The sequence below is a fragment of the Columba livia genome, chromosome 4, assembly GCF_036013475.1.
Source record: "Columba livia isolate bColLiv1 breed racing homer chromosome 4, bColLiv1.pat.W.v2, whole genome shotgun sequence".
Taxonomy (NCBI): Eukaryota; Metazoa; Chordata; class Aves; order Columbiformes; family Columbidae; genus Columba; species Columba livia.
Genome location: NC_088605.1, coordinates 34,222,483 through 34,238,077, shown reverse-complemented (window position 1 = coordinate 34,238,077; position 15,595 = coordinate 34,222,483). Strand labels below are relative to the sequence as shown.

Genomic DNA, 15,595 nt, shown 5'->3' with positions numbered 1-15,595 from the left:
AGAATCTCTGTTATATCATTTAAATCACTGCTCTATCAAGTTTTTTTATCTGAAATCACACAGAATCACAGTATGTTTGGGATTGGAAGGGCCCTTGAAAGATCATCTAGTCCAATCCCCCCTTCAGAGCAGGAACACCTAGATGAGGTCGCACAGGAAGGTGTCCAGGTGGGTTTTGAATGTCTCCAAAGAAGGAAACTCCACAACTTTCCTGGGCAGCCTGTTCCAGTGCTCTGTTACCCTCACTGTGAAGAAGTTGCTTCTCAAATTTAAATAGAACCTCCTGTGTTCCAGTTTGTACTCCTTGCCCCTTATCATTGGTTGTCACATAGAAGAGCCTGGCTCCATCTTTGTGACACTTACCCTTTATATATTTATAAACATCAATGAGGTCGCCCCTCAGTCTTCTCTTCTCCAAGCTAAAGAGCCCCAGATCCATCAGCCTTTCCTCATAAGGGAAATGTTCCACTCCCTTCATCATCTTTGTGACTCTGTGCTGGACTCTCTCCAGCAGTTCCCTGTCCTGAACTGAGGGGCCCAGAACTGCACACAATATTCCAGATAATATTCCAGCTAATACAGTTACTTATGGTTTCCCTTGGCTGATCAAAGGGGTACAGGCAGAGGGCCGCGTACAGCGCCTACTCATGAGGGGGCCTGGACCTCAGAGGCACTCCAGGGCCTCGGTGCAACAGCCAGACCACTCCGGGCCCCGCTGGGCAGAGCCGCGGCCTGCAGCCCCCAGCTTTCCGCGGGTCCCTGCTCCACACCGCAGCGGGCGGGTATCCCGCAGGGCAGCACGTCCCTCTCCTGGTTTAGCCCGAGCGCAGTAGCTGCCCGGCCTGTGCGCCGCGCTACAGCGGAGCACCGCGCGGCCCACTCCGGCGCAGGACGGCCGGTCCCGACCGCGGGGCGGCGCGGCGACAGCACATGTCCCCGGCCCGCCCGCCCGCCAGGCACCGCCTCCGCCTCCTCCCCCTCCCGGTCACGGAGCGGCACAGCGGGGCCTCCCCGGCTGCCGCCACGGCGTTCGGCTCCCGCCGCCCACCGGCGGGCAGCGCTGCCTTCTCAGGGGCCGCCAGGAAGCGGCCAGGCCGCCGCGCATCCGCCTGCCGCCGGGCATGAGCTCCGGCTCCCCCGGCGGCCGCAGCGGTGCCAGTGGCGGCGGCGGGCGGCGGAGGCGGCGGCGGAGGAGAGAAGGGGGCCCGAGAGCGGCGACCTTCGCAGGGGGCTGCCGCGGCGGGAGATGCTCTTGCTCCCAGCGGCGCCAGGAGCAGCATGTTCCCCGGTGCCGACAGCGCTAGCAGTACGGCCGGGCAGCCCGAGGCGGCGGGGGCTGCCGCCCCCGGCCCGCCGGGTTCGCACGGCCCCAGCGGTGAGGCCGGCCGCCGCAGCGCTCCGGCGGCCGCCGCTGTGGCCGGCGGCGGCGAGGAAGAGACGGCGGAAGATGAGGAGGACGAGGATCCCGGCTCGTCTCGCTTCGTGCTGGCGGCGGGGCTAGGGCTGCTGGCTGTGTCCGTCGTCCACCTGGGGCAGGAACGGGCCGAGGCGGGGGGCGGCGGGCCGCCGTGCCTGGCCCTGCTGCTGCTCCGCCTCACCCTCTACGCGGGCTGCGCCGCTGTAGCTGCCGCGCTGGGCACCCTGATCGCCCTCGTCTGTCGCGGCCGCCGCCGCCTGCCGCCGCCGGAGTTCGCCGCCGCCGCCGCTCCGGTGTTGCGGGTCACGGTGGTAAGTGGTGGGGGCGAGCGGGGCGGGCGGCGGGGCGGCGCGCCCTCTCCTTCTCAGCGGCGGGAGAGCGGGAGGAGGGGACGGGGTGACGGGGCCCTCGCTCCGGCGCGGAGTGCTGGGCCACCCAAACCCGGTGTCCCGCTGTCCTCCCGCGGCCGCAGCAGCCTGCCCATTCTCTGCGCTCGTCGGCGCTTTACATGAGAAAAGTTGTGCTGGACGGTAGCAGGCTGGCAGGGAAAATCGAGACTTTGTTCTGAGAGAGACCTTCGGATTGCGGGAACGCTCATATAGCAATTTGTTGTTGGCTGTGTCTCAAATAATTTTCTGCTCCTTCAGTTAAAATGTCATTAGTTAAAGAGGGAGACGTGTCGAAAGAGCCAGTGTAGCTTTGCTTAAATGCGTGCTTTAAAGTTGGGCAGCTTTAGATAGCCTTATCATAATGCCTTAAGGAGGTACCAATGTGTTCTCAAACAGCTGCAGACCTCTTGTGCAAAAGGTAAACAAATTCATTTTCTGTACATCTAAAACATATTAACTCATGTTCATGTGCTCTTTGTAGCTCACTGCTTAGGAGTGTTGTTTGGGTTTCTTCTGAATGGGACTGGTAGCACAAGGTTTTTGGAGACTGACTGCAGGTGCTGGTCAAAATAACTTTCCTCCCATCCATGCCCCTGCTCCCTATCAAGTCAACCAACACTCCAGACCTGATCTTAGACAGGTGCAAAAAAACTGCTGCTGAACATGAAGGTCTGCTTGTGCTCCTGCTCTTCCCATGGGTCACAGGGATGTGTGCATGGCCCCTCACCCCTGAGTCATAGACCTTAGCGGGGTGAAGTGCTGCAGCAGCAGACAGTACCACATAAGTACTGTTTCACTTTGGTAGTGTCATGGAGGGTACCCGAGAGTGCTTTGCAAAGAAAAAGGAGCAAAATTTGTGCCACCTTGGTGTACAGGCTAACTGTTCTGCTGACCCAGTTCATTGCATTTAGATGCGCTCTTCTTGTTAGTAGCAAGTAGATGACCCTGTTGCTTCTGTGTTTTTGGGTTGTGGTCGATGCAGCTGAGTTTTCAGAAAGCAGAGAGTGCTGGCAGGGCAGAGAACCTGTTAGAAATCACTCGCTGAAATAGTTCGCCTTCTTTCCATCTTGCTAATCAAATTGGCTAATGACCTGCAGCAGTGGTTTATTCCTCCATTCTTTGACCTAGAGAGGGAAAGAACGTGTGTTTGTGAGCAATTTCTAGGCCTGCATAATGGTATCTGGCAGAACATTATTGTCAGTTGAAGGGATGGGGGTTGGTGACTTCAGTGAATAATACAACTCTCAAAGGTGTGTTCAGGATCTGTTTGTAGCAGTGTGTGTGTGTGATGCTCATTTTGTCTTCTGGGTAGATTATTTTAAAATCTTCTTTGCTTTGAAGACTCAACATCATACTCAACTTTTTGAAGGGAGTGAAGAATAAATAGTGTGTACAAGCATTAGAAGAGGGAACAGGGGAAGCAAGAAGTCCACAAGTCATAAGCAGAAGGTACCTGCCCTGTACGTATTGTATTAGGTGGGTACAGCTAGGGATTGTTCAGCTGTTTTTTGGTGTAGGAATGCTTGTGAACAAATATGAATTAAATGCATAAGCACCTGGTTAGTAAAGTACTGTATGTTTTTGCATTTCACCATTCAACTACCTTACACCAAATGGAAAAAAAAAACACAACAGAAACAACAACAAAAAAACAGATAAAAGAAAAATGCATCAGTAACTAGTTCCTTTTGCCTTCAGATTTGCAAGATTAAATACTTCACTCATAATGCCATAGCTCCAGTGGTGTTTATGTGCTGGTATAGTTATCTGAACATGTGGATGAGCGTTAATTTACTTTTAGGAGAATGTATTGTATACATAGTACAAAAAAATCTTTATATAAACTTAATAACTGTAATCTCCCTGTTGCCACAATGAGGAGCAACTTCCAGATTTGTGGAAGAGCCAAACAATGAAAATTGATTTAATTTGGGAAGCCAAGAATTGAAGAAAAAAAAAATTGCTCCCTTTCTCTCTCCCTTTGTGAAAAACATAACACATAAGACCACTGAACAGGAATGAAAGTAGAACTGTCCAGAGACAAAAACTATCACTTCAGTTACTAAACCACACACACCATCTTTTTGTGGTATGTTACTATCTGTTTGTCTTCAAGATGTTCTCCTTTTGTGTCCGTTTGTTGGATTTGTTTATGTAAATAGTGCGCACCTGCTCTTGCTTTCTGTGGTCTAGTATGTGGTGGTTGGATTTATTGTAGCTCTATGCTATGTGTTCGTTGTTTCAGAAGGGAATTGAAATCCGTTACTTAAAAGTCACTGCTAAAGCAGCAGTACCTGCTTGCAGTCCTTTTCCTGGGATCATTTCTTTACCCTCTCTGTGATCTAGTTAAAATTTGTCTTTCTTCCCTCTTTGCACTGTTCACAAAATTTAACCTGGCTGTATGAAAGGGAATGTTGAAAAGGAGCTGTAGTTCCAGGCATCTTATTTGGGTTTCTCATGCCTTCAATTTAGTTTTGTTGATTTCTTTCTGATACAAAATGGCTTCAGGCCCACAAAGCTCTTTGATGTACTTTTTTGAACACAGTTTTGTATATGTTTAGCTGATTTCTTAATTAGTGCTTCAGCAACGTGTAGGTGAAGAAAATAATAGTGTCTAGATAGGCAGCATATAGAAATGTAGGCCATTCACTAAAATGTTTATTGTGAAGTTTCCTCCATACATTTATATTTGAAAAATTTGTAGGTTAATCTTTTTACTATGTATCATCCTTTTGTATTTACATTGCTTTATTATAATTCAGTTGTTACTCTCCCATTTCTCGTAGAGCCTTGTGATCCTGTTGTCTTTTCTTTTCTGGGAGACAGTAGTATGATGACTGTAAAGCTATAATTTCTTCAACCTTGTTATGTCTCTTCCTCAAGAATAGGGAAGAACCCTCTGGCCTAATAATTTAAACCTTTTTTTTTAGAAAATAATTTTATGGCTGGCATCTTGCTTTGCATGTGTTGTATGTACATGACTCAAGGCAGATAGGTTCATTTTTCGTTCTTTTAATGATTTTCTCGTTGGGGTTAAGAAATGAAGAAACACTAAGTATTTGGTAATAAATATTTACTCTAGTGGGACTCAAGCTCAGCTCTGGGAAAGTGAGTGGGAGTACTCTTGATCAACTTCAAAGAGACTTGAATAGAGTTCTTTATGCTGTGCTGAAAAAAAGGGAGTTTTTTTAAGTTCTCAATTCTGTAAGCACTTACAATGTGAGTTCCCTGCTGTTGATTTCTGTGGACCTGTTCATGGAAGTGAATAACTTGGGTGAGGATGTGCTGTGTGGTGGGTTCAGACTTCAGAATAGCGAGGTATGTGCCTTTTCCATTTTGCTTGAACTGGCTGCTAGAGAATCCATCTTTCCAAATGTGAAGCTGTGCTTTGGCCCAGATATTGTTTGTGTAACCCTTTTGGGACTTGAAAGGTGAAGACTTTCTGATAAAACTCAGATGTCTCAGCAAGAGCGTTTGAAATCTGCTGAGAACTGCAAAGCAAGGTGTGCAGTTTACATCCCCTCAGTGAAGTGTGCTTTCAACATAGTCTTCCTGTACATGAGAGCTCTGATTGCAAGGTGTATCTGGGCAGTCTTCTGCATAAAGCTGTGTGTTTCTTCCTGTGTTCTTTTATATTTTCGTTGGAAAGAGAAGGGAAGAAGGGTGTACAGGCAACTCATAACACTGTTTTACTTAATAATTTAAGTATTTGCAGGAATTAATAATGTTGGGAAGTAGTTTCCATTGATAGTGGGAATCGAATGACACCTTTAAATTGTACATTATGCTATTGTCAGGTATTTTTCAGCACTTCTCAGGAGCTGTTTTAGGTTAAGGTTACTTGTGGTGGAGGAGGACAGCAAAATGCTGACAAGAAAAAGGCACGGCGACCCAATTGTAAATCTGTAAAAATGTAGGTCTCGAAGGGGATTTTCACGTTTCAAGTATCAGTGGACTTGCTCATATGGAAGATAGACCGGGTTAGAACATGTGTCACCTTTTTAAATTCAAGCTTGCTCCCTATGCGGCTTTTAGCTTGTGTGGTCGTAGGGGAGATGGCTTTGACTCATACAATGAGCCATGTTAACAAGTTAGTGGGAAGGGGATGGAAAACACATTTTCCCACGTTTCCAGTGTGAGTTGTTTCTCTGCCAAAAAAACTGGCAGAAGAGAGTTTTCTTTTCAGCATAGTGTTTTGACTCTGATTCAAAGCAAAAACTCTGAATGATAGAGAGTTGGGTTATCAACTTCATTTACATAATGCAAAATCTGGGAATGAGTTTATTAGATTTAAGGACTGCATTTAAAATTCAGATTAAATGCGTGGTTCTCTTTATAGTGAATGATCTACCTAGTCTGTCTTGTAGTACTAACAGAAAAGTAATAAATGTGTGTTTTGCCAGCAAAAAGGGTAGGCTTATTGTAATGTCCTGGCTTTAGTTTCTTATGACTAACAGTAGCCAACAGTTTTGAGTATTTATTGAAAACTCAGCTCCTGACGTATTTGGTCACTCTCATTCTCTTCTGTTCAGTAGCTCTCTGTTTTCAGAAATAGTTTACTCTTTCTGGCTCTGAGGGAGACAAATGTGACCGTGTTTTATGTTCTTAAAGGCTTGCTCTGTCCTTGATCATGGACTCTTTATGAATCTGACATTAATGGGAGGGCATGGGTAAGTCTCTTCTCATTGGATCATGTAATCATTGAAATCTCTGGGTCCTGGAAGATAGTACTGTTTTTTATTTAAACCATAGGAGGATGAGTAGTGAGATTATTGGAAGTGTTCCGCGTGATTCAGATGAGATGATAGCTTAACCTAGGCTGAGAATTTGCCACGGTATCCAAGCAGAGTGCTCTGTTTTTTTTGATGAACATAAGGGAAGCGGAGAGAAAGGACACCCAGTTTTATTTTCCTTCCTTCTTGGACTTTTCCCACCGATGGAACTTGTGGAGGTAAACTGGCAGCAGCCCCAGTAGCTGTAGGGAGTGGAAGATTTGCCAACTGTGGGCAACAGTTTCAAGGGTGATGCAAAGCAGTTCTTGAGGTGATGAGCAGTTTGAAGCAGCTGTGAGGGAGACAAGAAACTTCCTAACTTGCAGTCTTGGATCTTTACACCTTAGTAAGCCTTCGAAAGTGTTTATGGGATCTTTATCAACCGAAAGCCAAGCATGCTCCATGGTCTGTCTCATTCTCTGCTCCATTATGATTTTTACTGTTACTGCTGCCAGTCATTACCGTCTCTGCTTGCTGCTCTTCTGTTGTGCTTGTTTTAGATCCTCATGGGCTTGCAACCAAATAGTCTGATCTACTGCCATTCTTTTTCATTTATCACTTGTTTCTGGATTAAAAAGGAGAGGATGTGTTTAAGTTTTGTTTTTAACAGAACTGAGAGTCTAATACTTCTGGTTTTAGTGTTATTTCTTACATAGGCTTGTTAACAGCTTCTGATGATGTAGGTGAGTTAGCTATTAGGCAGGTCTTGAAATTAAAATAATCAACAGATATTATAGCATTGCCTTCCAATTTCAGGAATATTTAAAAATGTTAAAGTAATGTTGCATGAATCTCAAATGCTCAGTTCAGTGTGGGGCCTGCAACACTTTGGGGCCTGTAGTCTGGACGTTTCTGCTACAGTTTATCTTTAGAGATCTGTGGAATATCTGTTATCCTTATGGATTTATAACCTTTTTCAGAAATGAAGTTCTGTGAGGACTGTATGTGTTGATTAGCTGCGGGTGTAACTTTGAAGTGATAACTTTATTATCACAGGAGACTGATCTCAGGAAATGAAACGTTTTTCAGACTCAGTGTCTCACTTATTTGTCCCATAACTTCTTAGTGATGAGCAGACTTAGTTTTCCATGCAGTTTTTTGTCCATCATGTATATTTAGAGTTTTATTGTCTTGTCTTGCAACCCTTTCTGTTTCTTTCTATTGTATCCTGTGTCATCTTCAGCTCTGCATTGTATTGTGCTTGACATTTAATTTTCTCAACATTGTGGTAGATTGACATTTTATATTTTGCTCTGGATCAGGCTACTTTTACATTTGTAGGGACTGCTTCTTGCTTTTCTAAAGTGTTTTATGACAGACAATGTATCTAGGGAGCCAGTTTACTTCTGATAACGGAGCCATGGCCAGTCAGTAAGGAAGACAGATGGTGGGCTCAGGGGCTCTTACTGTCCAGGTCTCTGGCAGGGGAGTCCTAAAGGCAGAACCAAAACCTCTGTAGTAAGGTCAAGAGTGAAAGCCTCTTACATTCAAGATATGCTTTGGGATTGAAAGTACTGTACACACGTAGCAGAAACATTTTGAAAAAAAAAAATCTGATCACGTTCCTTCTTACTGCCAGGTCTTGGTTCCTCATGCTCTGCAAAGGAGAGCAGCAAAATTTACCCAAGAAAAAGGCAGTTATGCCTTTATACACTATATAATTTCCCAAGCTGCCACCTTGTTAAATGATTAAAAAAAAATGTATAGTTGTAAGGGGAACAAGTTTCTGTTGTGTCCATGGGAGCGTTATATGACCAGTAATTCTATATGATTTTTCCCCTCCTGAGCACAGCGAAAGAGAACAAGTTTAATTCTGCATGTTTTGCGATGCTCTGTTAAAGATAGAACACCCTACGTTTGTAGGATGAAAAGTCATGGAGGCCGGGAGGGGAGGGATAGCAATAGGCAAGGCAGGAGTTCCTCTCTGGTCATCAAGCTGAGCCTCTGCAGCTGAGAAATGAGCCTGTGCAGATTTTTCTGGCTTGGCAGCAATTCAGTTTTCATAGCATATGGCTCCTTTGGCCTTGAAGTGTAGACCATAGGTTCTTCTCTGTTTCTAACAGAAGAGGAGAGTGTAGAAATGCTCAGTAGGCTGGGGCTGTGCATGTACCCGGAGAATTCATATAGGCCTTTTGATGGTGACATTAAAGATCCCAGCAGAGAATAATGCTGTATTTCTTGCTGAGCAGAAATTAAAATGCCTAATTTCAAATTATTTCTTAGCTGTACTGACTGGAATGGAAGTATTACCTGAGAAAAGTTTCATTTTAATATTCTTATCTGTCTAGTGTTATATGAAATCTCAAGTGAAGGAAGTTCTGCCCTGAATATAAAGTTTCTATACCACCACAGTTTTGTCAGTTTTGATTGTGGTACATTGAAGATAGAAGATCCCCATATAATGAACATGGTTTACATGTTCCAGAAGCTACTGTGTTAGTGGAAATAAGATACGCTGATCTTATAAAAATGTTATTGAGATAATGATTCTTAATATAATAGGATTAACATACTTTAAGTATGTTGATTCTTTTTAAATGGGTAGTTATGGTATCCCTTAATATGTGTACGTTAATGCTTAACATGACAAATACATACATGCTTTGTAATCTAAAATAGAACTATAGGTATTAATTAAAAATACTAACTCTTCTGTGAATAGAAGACTTATTTTTGCATCATAATTTGAAGTAATATTTAAGACTATAAGAAAACCTCTATCCAAATCAGTTACAGCTGAATTTATGGAGAGTTCAGTGGAGTTTTATTTGAAGCTGTGACTCTATCATCCAATTCCAATCTGAAGTCAATATATGTTTTACAAAGAAAATAAGAAAGTTAATAGGGCAGCAGTAGGTGGAGCAAGTGGCTGTGAGGAACTGGATGGTTCTTGTATGCTGAATTAGATGTTGTCTTTGCCTTTTAGATCAGTGAATAAACTGAGCATCTCATGCACAATGCCCATTTATATTGTGGGGTCTGTCCTGAGCTCTGTTCTAGTTTTATTGTAATTGAGTTAATGTAATAGAAATAATTGCTAATTTTTCTCTGCTTCTGGCTTTAATGGCATAGCAGAGTAAGTCTGTGTGTGGCGTGCCTGTAACATGTGCCTGGCTTTCTGCTGTTACGTTTTAAGAATTGCGTTTGATGACTGAGTGTTGCAGATGGATTTCTTGATGGTGGAAGGTATTCCTGTGTTCTCCATGCTTTATCGTTTATTCAGTGTAGTTGCTGAAACACCTTAATTTATCATTTAACATTTATTGTTTTATTCAGAACTAATTTTAAATTACTTAAATAGTTTAAACTAATAAATGGCATTAACTTCATTTTTGCTTCTGTTGGAGGTTGAACCTAAGACAAAATTTCAGGCTCAATGCCAGCCTTGCCTTTTTTTTCCTGAGTCTTTCAGACTGTTGTTGTCTGCATCTGAAGTAATTCTCAAAAGTATCAAACAATGGCTGTTATTTAGAATTCTCCAGGAAATGCACACATCCTCTTTTTTTCAGCCTATAAACAAAGTCAAAACTGGGGAAAACTTCAGCTGTTCCAGGAAACAGGCCTCCCTGTTAGCAACTTCATTCTATGCATGTACCTTCCAAATGTGCTCCACCCTGCTCTTTCAAGTCATTTTGTCAAGCTTTATTGAAGTTTCAGCCTGGTTTCTGACATTCTTCAACAATAAACTCTGCAGAGTGAAGCCCATTTTTTGGGAGCTGTGATAGAGCAAGTCAGGACTAATGGGAACATACTAGGCTTCAATCAGTATGAAAGAACATCTAAGCTAGAGAAGCTGCAGCTTTGACTGTTAAATCCATTTATGAACACTTGGCTCAGTCAGGGTTATGCCAACTGTTTCATGAAATGTAGCACCATTTTCCTTTAGATGAGCAACATGAAGAAAAATGTGAAAATATTCAAATCTAGGCTTTCTAGCTGATCCTGTTCTCTGCATACACCCTCCATCTGACTTGAGGCAGGGGTGGGAAGAAAATCTTACAGTGAAATCTGTTGGAGTTTTCATTCTGTTGTTAGAGCTGAGTTTGGACTGTGAATTTTCCGAAATCTTTCGGTTATCACAGGTGCTGGTAAACCCATGTTACTGAGTTGTTACTGTTGGGTTTAAGGTGTTTGATGCCGTCTGTCATCAAACTCAGTGGTGCCTGTTTATTTAGTTAATTCATCGTTATAGTTGTCACAGAATGTTTTAAAAGCAGATATAACCTAACAAGAGTTAAGACTTCATTCTGCTGAATGCAAGTTTGTAAGGCTGAAAGAGGAGTTCGATAAGCAGGCAATTTAAGATCTGGTCCATTATTAGTCACTAAATTAAGTTCACAGTTCTCTGCGGTATCTTCAAGAATCACAGAATAGTTCAGGTTAGAAGGAATGTCTGGAGGGGATCTAGTCCACCTTGCTGCCCAGAGTGGGTCCAACTAGGTAAGGTGGGTTAGGGCTTTCTCCGGTCGAGTTTTGAATATCTCCAAGGACGGAGACTCCACAGCCTCTCAGCCCACCCGTTCTGGGATTTGACCAGCTTCATAATTAAAGTAGTTTTGCCTCTTGTCCTGTGCATCTGCAAGAACAGCCTGGTTCCCTTTTCTCTGTACCCTCTCGTTTGGTAGTAGGAGACATCAATAAGATCTTCTCTGAATTGTTTTTTCTTATGCTTGAACTAACCCAACCAAGATCACTCCAATGCATTTGAAAATTCCCATTTATTCAAATGTTAGAGTCTCATCTGTTCTTGAAAGTTTGTTTTTAAACAAAATTGAAATATTGTTTTTAAACAAGGTTTATTTCTTGTTCTGCAGTTCTCTCTCTGTTTATTCATGGTCTTGTATGCAATATCAGTATGAGTATGGAAAATTTCTCAGAAAATAAGGTATACTGTGTATGTTCCTTTGCTCTTCAGTAATTACATTTGCGCAGCAGCAAAATCATCGTTGCCAGTGGTGGTATTCATTTCTTACCTTTTATATTCTTTTTGATCACTTGTCTTACTTGAAGTTTCCCATGCCAAACATGGATGATACTCCTTTTTTTTTTTTTTTTTTTTTTACGAAAAGCTGGTGCTTTTTCAAAGTCAAACATACCAACTATAAAGGATGCTGTCAGTGAAATATATTCTTGCAAGCTGAAATGTGAGTTTGCATCTTTGTATTTAAGAGGCAGCATTTCGCTGAGGCAATAGTCTGTCATGTTCTTAACATGAGTGTTCAAGATTGAAACATAAAAGGATTGTTTCCTGCTTTGTGGAACTGTGTAGATTGGATTGTAGTGTGGTGATGTAGAGAGAGCTACTTGCAACCATGGATCCCCCCTGAAGGCTTTTGTTTTGTATTCCCTCAGTTGATAAGAAGTCCTGAACAGAGGCAGGTAGTGAGGTGAAGCAGAGTTCAGCATTTATAATTTTCTTATCCCAGCTTGTGCTTCAACGAGTTTGGAAAGGACTAATTTGGGTGGTGTTTCGTGAAAGCGCTTGCTGATGTTTAGGCTGTACAAAACCACTCCTGCAAACGAGGTGCAAATGGGAACTGTTGATGCCCAAGTTAGGGGCTTGAGGTTACCGACCTCTCTGAAGATATGAATGGGTTTAACAGAAAGTTTAGTCTTGTAGGATACGCACAGTAGCATGGGGGTTAAGGAAGATGGAGTGTGTTGAGCATAGGGCTTCAGTCAGGATTGTGGCCTCATGTTCAGGAGCTCTTTCTTCACAGAAAGACCTGAGTGACTTTGCTTAATAGGGCTTTCTGAATCCCTTGCCCCTCCCCAAATGTATTTGGGATGTTTAATGTCTCTGTGAGTCTGTCTCTTCTCTTTTTAAGTCAGAGTGGTTATGAATCATCCAATTTCCTGCTGCAAATAAAGCAGAAAAATCCTGCAGTAATTGTGTGACTAGCATTAACACAGCTTTGTGTGGAGGAAGCACGGCAACATTAGCAGTCAGAGGTGATGTATTGGAGCATTGCAAATATTATTATTAGGTGTTCTTCTAAACAGCAAAAATACTTTCTGCAGCCATTTAGGTAGGTACGGCTTTAGCTTTTACCAGCATCGTGTTCAAGTGAAAGGGGCTGTGAAAATGTGTAGTGGTTTGCTATTCAGATAATGCTGTGTTTTTACTCCTCCTCAACTATCATTCTGGTAGTAAGAGCAGGCTGCAAATGGAGGCAAACATGCTGAAATCTTGCTGCTCTTGCCATTGATGGTGTTGTCAAGATGGGAAGAAAATGGTTAGAAGACCACAGCCATGGCAGTGACTGGAATAAGTCTAGGAGGTGTTGATGCACTCGCCCCAAAGCTGTAACAAAATAAGTGTGGGTGGAAAGGGGGCACTCAAGGCCTGCAAAGTATCTGTAGCAATGCTGTGTGGTAGGTGCGTGCGAGTCTGAACAGCTTTATTTTGCTGTTGTGGTAGTCCTTAAACTCCTTCATCCGTGTCTCGTTAGATGTGCTTTACCAGACTCCATGTGCATGTATCTGCAGTAGTGGGAAAACATGTTACACCAAAATACACCGAGTATTAGCCTGCAAATTGGCTGACATAATGGCATACTACCTTTAAAAACATTAAAGAGTGGTTTTTTTTTCTTAAATCCCCCTTACAGTTTAAACTGTGTTCTTGTTCTCTGTTTGGTGAACATTGGATGTTTCTGAAGCTTGGTCTCCTCACCAAGGAGACTCTGAGCTTCCATCAAGGGGAGCAACGTAAGCAGAGTGGCACTGGGGACAATTTCTATTTCTGATTTGAACTACACTCCTTTCTATATAAGGTCAGCATGAATTGCTGGTCTTTGTTTATACCCTGAACAACATTTCTCGGTCTGCCCACCTGTTTGAACACTATAAGAGCTAATACTTCAAAATACTTCTACCCACCTGTTTGAACACTATAAGAGCTAATACTTCAAAATAGACAGATGTTTCTACAGTACAGCAGCATAAAATGCAGCGACCAGAAATGTCTTTGAAAGGAGAAAGCCCAAAAGAATGTGGATGAAAATTACTATAGGAGACTGAAGGGTTTTGCTTTTATTTTAAAAGTGGTTTATGACACTTAAATGAAGTCCATCATCACAGTTGGCTATAAAGTTGTTCTATTTGCTACTGAATGGAAGGGTTCCAGTTGTTTTATTAAATGCATGTCCTGTTCTCAGTGCATTGAATTGCAAATGGGTAACAGCTCACTTCTTCCAAAAAACCCAAACTTGAGATAATTGAGCAAGTTGTACAGTGTACAATATACGACAACGGGTATTAATATGTGCTTAATGAATAATGTATAATAATCTAATGGACAGTTGACACTCATCTGTTTTAATCATACGGGGTGACAATGTTTGTATGAAATCCAAATGATATAGTACTCTCACCTTGAATTCCAGTTTTATTTCTTTTGTCATTTTTGGTTTATTCCTTCTTCTTATGATGAATGTTCTCTTTGCATTTCAGAATAATCGGTCTGATTCAGTCCAGTCAAAGAGAGTGGTCATTTCTCACAACATGGATAAAGCACTGAAAGAAGGTGAGTCTTAACTTGAACAAAATAGCATTAGATTCTGAATATCTCTTGTCCTCTTAGCAAACTGCACAATATTCCAGGATATTAGAATATGACCGTGACTTCTTCCTTGATATAAAATAAAAGTGCAAGGTCTTTGTCTTCACAAGAGGTCCGCTGTAGTAGGTAATGTGATGTTGTTTTTGCAGTGTGACTGGTATCTAGTTATTGTAGTGTCTGTGTTTTACAGAAATACATTACTGTAGAGTCCTTAGTACTTGCACACAAACCAAAAGGGAAGCTTTTCAAAGATTCTTCTTTGGATTTTCCTCAACCGATCAATCCTGTAGACTCTTGCAGACAGTCTTCGCATTTAGTGTAATTCTTGCCATGAAAATTGAATCTAAAATCAGCGTTTGTATTTATGGCTGATACAGTCTATGAAATGTGTGGATCACCAGTACAGTCATTGGTATTTAGATTGTAAAATGTGAACTATGATCATATGGATTTAAAATATCCTGTTTACAATTCTTCAAAATAAAGAGTAACTACTACTACACACATCTTTTAACTGACTCCTGATAGTACAGAATGTTGTAGAACTTTGGATAGTGTCAGAATTTGAAGCAAAAAAGTTTTTGTTTTATTACTTTGAAAAGTTATGCTAGATTGGAACTTAAAGATGATTTGGGGGAGGATCTAGCTTGTATATTAAAAGAAGAAAACACATGAAGAGTTGTGTACTATAGCTTTTAAAATATATTTATAAAATTTGATGCTGTTTCAGTCTTTTTGTGTCTATCTAATTTTGAATATTTTTTTCCTTTAAGATTTCTTTGCAGCACTATAACATTTTTTTTTCACATCTGGAAAGAATGTATGAAAATTAACGTTGCTTTAAACAGGTTGGTTGTCTTGTGAAAACTTCGTGGGATGTGTGATATTTTTAAAGTTACTTTTATGAATAACTGTTAGCAGGATATGTAGCTAACATTAAATTAGAACACTTTATATACTACGTCATGTTTCTGTGAAGGTGAACTGTTGTATCATAATCTGTTTTTAGGCAGCATTTTCATCTGGAATCAGTCATATTATAGGATTCCTGATGATGTGAAAAGGAAAGTAGTATCTAAACGTTACACATATGAAATGAGCACAACCAAGTTATTTGCTGTATTCTCTCACATGCGTACTTTACATTTCGGATAGCGTGCTTTGGAATTGGAAATGAAGCCTTGACATAGTCGGCACAGAATTCGAGGTAGTGGGTTATTTGGAGACAGACAACAAGTATTGTGAAATACTGTGGGAAAAGTAGTTGTGTTACGCTTCCCTCCTGTTATGTGCATGTAGGAGTACCTCGTGTCTGTAAAAAATACAGAGCCGTCTTCACCTGAGGTATTTATCCTGCAGATCATTCACTTGGATGCATGAGTCCATCCTTGCTCAGTAATGCTGAAAGTAAGTTACCAATATTTAAGTGATTCATTTTTGAGTTGAGGACCTT

At 42.0% G+C, this 15,595-nt stretch overlaps 1 protein-coding gene across 2 annotated transcripts in view; it reads left to right on the top strand.

Moving 5' to 3' along the window:
• Nucleotides 1-975: 975 nt before the first annotated feature.
• SNX25 (sorting nexin 25) overlaps nt 976-15,595 on the top strand; it is an 86,123-nt gene continuing 71,503 nt past the window's right edge. Inside the window, exons 1-2 of one of the 2 annotated variants that reach the window (XM_065061176.1) lie at nt 976-1,728; nt 14,034-14,106. In XM_065061176.1, the coding sequence (XP_064917248.1) occupies nt 1,279-1,728; nt 14,034-14,106 (523 nt within the window). In that variant the 5' untranslated portion in view covers nt 976-1,278. Of the gene's footprint in view, nt 1,729-14,033; nt 14,107-15,503; nt 15,550-15,595 lie in introns of those variants that run through there. The other variant, XM_065061177.1, reaches the window with a different exon arrangement.